Below are 7,590 nucleotides of genomic sequence, written 5' to 3'. Positions count from 1 at the left end.
TAGTTGTTAAGGTCTAAGTTGGTATAGATGAAGAATAAGGTAGTACATAAGATTAAGGTACAGATTCAGGTTGCATAGAGTGCATAAGACCAATCGCATCTCACATCGTTGATTTCAAACCACAACCTCTGCGAGAAGATTTGGGTTTGTTGAATAATGACCCACACAGATTCTTGCAAATTGTTTCAAGACCACACGAGAGGAGTCAGTTTGTTGAAAGTGCAATGGAGAAAAGTAACAGCTAGAGGAAGCAAGCCGAAAATGAACTAGATAACCAAAATTATTTCAAAAGTTCTGATGAAAATGAGAGAATACGAACCCGATAACCAAAATTATTTCAAAAATTCTAATTGTAATATTCAGCTTTCAAACCAAAAGAAAAAAAAAACCCAAGACCTATTGTGTTGTCATTGGCAACACTCATTCATGCAACATAACTTCTTTATCATATTATATATGAACGCATACTCTACAATATTATTTTTGTTCCTTTGTTCTTCATTGTGAACTATATATAGAGAAAATATTATACATCCAACCGTACTCACCGTCATGAATTTTAGGTCCCTTTCATATTTGTCACTTAATATTTTTAAGTACTCATTCTATGTTTAGCATTTTGTTTACGTTTCAAGTAAAGGCAATAGGATAAATTAGCTATATTTACAGATTTGAATTTATTTCGGGGATGTTTATCAATCGTTTTCATTGCACCTTCGGGTAAAAATGCATTTTAAATAGACTTAAATAAATAAATTATAAAAAAAAAAAAAGAAACCATCGTTAACATGCATATAGAAGAGTCTAATTTCTAAGGACAAAGTAGGGTCGTTACAACAACTCCAAATACCTCTAATCTTTACCAACCTGAGCTTCAAGGTAAGTACAGTACTATACAAGTGAAAAATGTAAGATAATTTATAGAAATACAAGTTGTTTATAGTAATAAGATTTAGAAGAAATGGTGCTCGACCATCCAACTTTTGGAATAATATTACAAGTGAAGACATGTTTATTGAACTAAATAGTGTACTATGTTGCCAATAAAAATACGTAGATGATACATGAAGTATTAAGCACACCATTCCTTTGATGTCTAAAAACCTATATGACGCCTCATCAACAACATACATTAAAAAAGAAGAAAACAATGCCAAAATTGAAGTGATGGATGGGAAAAGAGCATACCCGAAGGAATACCTCATTCCTGTGATGCACCCACATTTGTTGTTGAATCCATTGGCTCAGCCACGGTTGAATCATCGGGTTTGTTGTCGCCTTTCTTACCTGAATTTTGTCAACAAAACTTGGTTCAATAGATCCATCCATCCATCCATACATTATCTGCTAAACAAGTATGGATTGCAATTACCTTTCTTCTTCTTCCCGCCACCCTTCTTCTTAGTCTTTGTTCCAAGGGCTAACCAGGCCTTTATTTCAGGATCATCAATAGTTTTTGTAGGTTGAAGTTCTTGCAGTGCATGAGACGTAATTCGGTCCGATCCATTAGGCATTAGTAAGACGGTAAATTTAATGTGGGCAATGTAATCGCCTGCAAAATAACCCATTGCATGAGAAGGTACACTACTTGAACAAGATTAAAAAAAAATCGAAAAAGGAAAAGATGATTGCTACCAGGCTTTTCATGGAGGACGGGATATGGTTGCAATAGATCATGATTAACACATTCAACTAGTCCCAGCCTACCTCTTTTCTCTTCCAAAGCCCTATTAAGGTGTTAAAGCTATGCTTCAGAATTGCAGAACCAAATGGCCTCCCAAATAAATTCATTGTCAAAACACAACCAACCTAGCAGTGAAAGGTAGAATGGGGAATTTCTGACTTATTTCACTGAAAATAAACCTAGATGCTTTCATTTTCAAGTGGTAGTTCTTGTCCACAGCTCTCTTATATATGGTTGTCTGCTTCTCATCGACCAGCTTAGGCTGCACAAATTTGTTCATTCATAAACAATTGGTATCACATGACAAGAAGTTAACCGGTAACGGTGGTTAGTTGGGCGAAAGGCCTTATTACCTTGCCTTCACCTGTGCTTGTAACTATATCTATGGCATAAACTTCATTCTCTTCAAACTCTGCATCATCAACTCTTGTATCTGGATTTGAGACACTGAGAACAACCTTGTTTCCATCGATCACAAATTGCTTCAACTGGTGGCTAAGCACCCCTTCAACAATTTTGCAATCATAAGCAGCAGCGACCTTTTGAAGGGCTTCTGTTACATCTTTATTCTGAAATCAGAGGGGTTTCAATTAATCAATAGACATTTGCGAACAGAAATCCATTATGCATTAAAAGGAAAAGGAAAGAACATCCAACTAGGTATTAATCAACAAAGTGAAACAGCATAACTATGATTCTAAAGGCCTCAAAAACTATATATAACTCCCCCAAGTTACGGGAAAACAGATCATTGGTTAACTAATAAATTCTACCCACTATGACAAGACATCACAAGAGACTATCAGAATGTATATCGTACAACAATTTGGACAATTGAGACATCGGCATCAGCCTATGATATACCAAATTTGACCATTTACATTATAGGCAACAGGGAAAAGAGGCAAACCAAAAGTCAGCAAATCACTTCGGCAAAGTTGCCTTCATTACTGCTTACAGGAAAACAGATCATTTGTTAATAACAGAAAGTCTGCCCACTATCATAAGACATCACAAGAGGTTATCATCGGGACAATATATTTCTAGAATAATTTAGACAATTGAGACCATAGGTATCATCCATGACATGTCAGCCTATAATATCCCAAATTCGATTACGCACAATATAGGCAACAGGGAAAAGAGGTAACCCAGAAGTCACAAATCACCCCGGCAAAGTTGCCTTCATTATTCGGTTATGGGAAAATAGATTGTTTAATAATATAACTCTACCCTCCATCATAAGACATTGCAAGAGATTAACATGACCATATACTCATGAATTTGGACAAGTGAGACCCAGGCATCATCCATGACATGTCAGCTCATTATTCGGTTATGGGAAAATAGATTGTTTAATAATATAACTCTACCCTCCATCATAAGACATTACAAGAGATTAACATGACCATATACTCATGAATTTGGACAAGTGAGACCCAGGCATCATCCATGACATGTCAGCCTATGATATCCTTAATTTGACCATGCATTATAGGCAACAGGGAAAAGAGGTAATCCACAAGTCTCGAATCACCTCGGCAAAGTTGCCTTCATTATCCAGTTATGGGAAAATAGATTGTTTAATAATATAAACTCAACCCACCACATCATAAGACATCACAAGATATTACCACAGACAATATATATTCATTAACTTGGACAAGTGAGACCACATACATCATCCATGAAAGTCAGCCTATGATATCCTTAATTAGACCATGCGCAGTATAGGCAACATGGAAAAGAGGCAATCCACAAATCACAAATAGCCTCCGGCAAAGTTGCCTTCCAAATTCAGTGGATTATAGTTGCTTCAATGACCTTTATTTCTGTAGGGAACATACTTTGGACCATCAATAGTCAAACTTCACAACATTGACTCGGTAAACTAAACCTGAAATGGTGAGTGAAAACAAATAAAAGATTTGTGTTGGAGCAAGATCAACTGTACACGGTAATATCACCATTGGTTTATTTTGTGAGCTTCACAAAAGAAATAAACCTTCAACTTTGGAACCGTTAAAGTAGGATACCAAAATATAAAGTTAGAGAACAAACTGCAACCATAAAACCTATAGTACTAACAAAATTCTACTGAAAATATGGGTCACTAAGATCACAGGCATCAGCCATACACAGTATGTCCACCTACAGTGATTCAAGCATGACCATACTCAATATGGGCAACAGGGAAAAGAGGTAATCAACAAGTAACTAATCACCTCGGCAAAGTTGCCACTAAATCTTTTTGCACATGGCGATGTCTCCCCCATGAACTAGACAATACAATGAAAAAGAGTTCCTTCCACACTCCTACTAAAAGTCTAGTGGACTTGAGGGGAAGAATCCTATAAATTCCGATAAACAAATATCGCCATGGAACAGAGGAACTGTATCTTATAAATTATGACAAACAAACACCTCTATAGATCCATAACATAAACGTGTTTACAATATTGTAATCAAAATTTCCAAATAACTAGTCAAGGATTAATACTCACAAAGGTGAGTTTGAAAAAGTTATTAATATGTTTAAGTACTTATTATATTCCCTATCAGAGTAACTATGACAAAAGCTTCACATGGTGCATAACCATAGCTTAAGACAAAAGTTCATCATTTAGGGGCAGAAGGACTGAGATGCACATTGTGAAGTAACATAACCAGGATTAACCGATGGTTTCTATTACAAACAATTAATCCACATAATCTAAAGGCCATGCAATGAATCGCAGCCTTGGTCGTTAAACTAATCGAGTAATGTTGATAGTAAAAGACGAAAATAATTGAAAGAAAATGGCAAAAAATCATAAGAAATCATAAAAATATTAACATACAAGATCTTGAATCAGGTTCTACAATTAGAAAAGGTTCAAATAGTATTAGCAAGAACTATTACCTTTTTTCCAGGCCGAACTAGTCTCAAGGCAACTTCGGCAGCAGTGTTAGCCGCTGCAATGACATCGGCAGCCCTTCCAGTGACTGGACCTTCTTGCAGAACATGAGTATGAGCAGCTACAGCAATGAACCCATCAATGTGACACCCCATATCACTGCCGCAAGAAAGACCCCATCATCAATCAACTGTCATTAAACACTCCACGAGAAAACAGCAATCAATTAATGTATAAGTCGGTTACATTTTGAGTATATCTCCTTCTTCCATCACTGTTTGATCGCTAGCCAGAGGTGAAAAGTGGCCGACTACGTTGTTTACAGAGATACAAGTTGGAAAGGCAACGCCCCGTTCTATCTTCTTTTTAACATTCTTGTACATGTTGCCAGTTTGCCTTCACATTCCAACAAAACAACTTACTAAAACACAATCAGCGAAAAATGGGGTAAATCTTGAAGTTCTAATCCTGAAACCTACTCTCTGATAAACGAATCTCCTATTTCGCAAACGTCAACGATTTTTGCTTTAGGTTTACATTCGGATAACACCAGCTGCAATGCCTCTGCAAGATTTTTCGGTTTCCATCAACAATGTCGTAATTCATATTCAATTAGACATGCTAATGAGAAAGACAATGGCAATGATTGCAAAAGAAAGACAGAAATAACTCACTGTTTATGATCTCGGCAGCATTTTTGTACTTCGTAACAACATCCGGAGAGGAGAGATCCAACTCTACCTCCTCCCTTTCATCGTCCGACGACATTAATTCTGAGGTTCAAAAACTCGTGAACTACCTGAAAAACAAATGATTCACGACGAAGAATTCAAGTTTACCAGCAAAGAACAATGAAGAAAATAGGGTTAGCTTCTTCTATGGCCGCGTTTGTTTATATAGGAATGGCTCTGAGCTGGTTAGGGTTTTGGGTTTTCTTATTCTACTTTTCTTCATTCTACTTTTTATTTATATTTTTAAAATAACCCTTTTATACTTATATTTAATTTGTACGTCACATTATTAAAATCTTTAAAATTATATTTTCTTTTTAACGGTATAAATAATTTAATTTAATTAATTAATAAAAAAACAAAACAAGTTGTACTCAAGCTTAATTATTAAAATATTTCATTAAAAAATAATTTCTAATTAAATAATAAAAAAAACAAAGGTCTCCCTATTTTAAATAATAATATTTTAAAAAATTTATACAAAATTCGGTCAATAAAATCCCAAATCAGCACAAGAATATATTTCAAATGACACAAATTTAATTAATTATAAAATAAACTTAAATACTATTTTACTCTTTAAAATCAATTATAATTAAATATATTTATATTACTTTAATTTAGCCCTTTTTTTTTTATGTTGTTTTAAAAATTTTGACTCTAACTCTACTTTACTTTAAATATATTGATATTAGTATCTATTGCAATGTATAACTTAGATTAATAAATATATGGACGAATGTTTTGAAAAAAAATCGCTAAATCATAGAAATTGATAAAACACACTATGAATTTTTTTTTTTGTGGAATTTTATGGTTATAAAGTATGAATGTTACAACTGTTGGAATGTCTGAATCGAGAGACATCAATCATATAATATACTTCAATGAAGATGCGAAGAGAATGTTGTTAAAATTATCAAAAGATATTTCAATTCATGTCACATTAAAGAAAATGAAGTTTTATTGTTACAAATTTTGGGTGGATTACAATTCAGAGTAATTTAGAGTTATTGTATTTCATTAATATATTTTAAGACTTTTTATTTCCTCTGGGTTACATTTACTCAATGGTTAATTATGGTCATAAAGTATTAATGTTCCGCTCCTGGAATGCGTTTAATAGTTTCATTTTGAGACTATATAAAGCCGTATATGTTATATGTGTAACGAGACTTGAAAAATATAGTAAAATAAGCATTTGTGCTGACTAAGTTCATTTGCAATTCTACGTAGTTTAGGTGGCATATAGAATCATTCAAGCTTGACATGATCAATCTTACTTGTGGAGTGATTCGAATCTCAAAAGCAAAAAGCTGATAACTAGAATAGTCGTAGTCAAGATTCCTTGTCTTGCTTCATATGCAAGGAGGCCCATGAAGAATCTGAATGGCTACAAAAGCATGGGGGCACTAAATTACTTTTCCGCTCTGCCGACGAGAGTGGAAAAAAATAGAAGAGTTAGTGGAATGCGGTCTTATGTATGTTGAGGTCTAGGTTAATCATAGAGCGGCCAGGAATACCATTGTCGACTCTAAAGTCACCCACAGGTTCATGACGGAGACTGACGCAAAATGTTTAAACATCCTTTGGCATCGAGACATAAAAAAGATGAAGTTCATTAATTCGATAGTCTTATCTGTCTTAGAGTTGCAAAGAGAAGTCCGATCAAGTTGGGGACTTGGACTGGACAAATCGATTTTTTGATAGTCAAGATGGATGACTTCAACATCATGTTAGGGATGGAATTCTTGCTAGGACATGTTGGATCGGTATGGCAACCCTAGAGGGGGGGTGAATAGGGTTTTAACGATAAAAGTGTTTAAACGTGATTAATTTTTCTAATGATGAAACTTTTTGCAAATAAGTAGAAGATGATAATTACTATAACAAAGTAATTCAAGTCAAAACAATAATCAAGTAGAACATGCAATAAATCACAATAATAATTTTGAAATTAAGTAGAAAAGAGTTAGAGAAAATGACACCGTAGTTTTATAGTGGTTCGGTCAAACTCGACCTACTCCACTCCCCAAGCGCCTCTTGGGAATTTGAATAAAGAACTTTCTCGACTCTTTCCACGGATCTGAGCCAAACCGCTACACCGCTCTTTTTACGAGTTCAAGAGCAAACTCAATCCTTTCCACGGCGCAGGATCAAACCGATACAAGTATTTGAGTTTGATAATAACACACCACAACTCTCTCAAAGAGTAGATTTACAATTTGGGATACTCACAACTATTTCCTCACAATACAAAAATAATCCCTCTCAAGAA

At 34.7% G+C, this 7,590-nt stretch overlaps 1 protein-coding gene across 2 annotated transcripts; it reads right to left on the bottom strand.

Annotated features, from left to right (window-relative positions):
- Positions 1–5,504, bottom strand: LOC111438166 (ERBB-3 BINDING PROTEIN 1-like). 2 transcript variants are annotated; one of them, XM_023076118.1, is made up of 10 exons: positions 5,256–5,504; positions 5,061–5,145; positions 4,828–4,977; positions 4,587–4,740; positions 2,038–2,253; positions 1,810–1,946; positions 1,636–1,727; positions 1,373–1,552; positions 1,201–1,287; positions 1–255 (listed from the first exon to the last, which is right to left on the bottom strand). In XM_023076118.1, the coding sequence occupies exons 1-9, from the start codon at positions 5,347–5,349 to the stop codon at positions 1,202–1,204; spliced, it is 1,194 nt and encodes a 397-aa protein (XP_022931886.1). In that variant the 5' UTR covers positions 5,350–5,504; the 3' UTR covers positions 1–255; position 1,201. The 2 variants fall into 2 exon arrangements, with proteins under 2 accessions (XP_022931886.1, XP_022931885.1); XM_023076117.1 differs by lacking the exon at positions 1–255 and having other exon boundaries at positions 918–1,287.
- Positions 5,505–7,590: the final 2,086 nt, after the last annotated feature.

Source organism: Cucurbita moschata, unplaced genomic scaffold, assembly GCF_002738365.1.
Source record: "Cucurbita moschata cultivar Rifu unplaced genomic scaffold, Cmos_1.0 Cmo_Scf00072, whole genome shotgun sequence".
In the NCBI taxonomy this organism is placed as follows: domain Eukaryota; kingdom Viridiplantae; phylum Streptophyta; class Magnoliopsida; order Cucurbitales; family Cucurbitaceae; genus Cucurbita; species Cucurbita moschata.
Note: the sequence above shows the minus strand (reverse complement) of the source record. Positions and strands in the feature narration are given on the sequence as shown.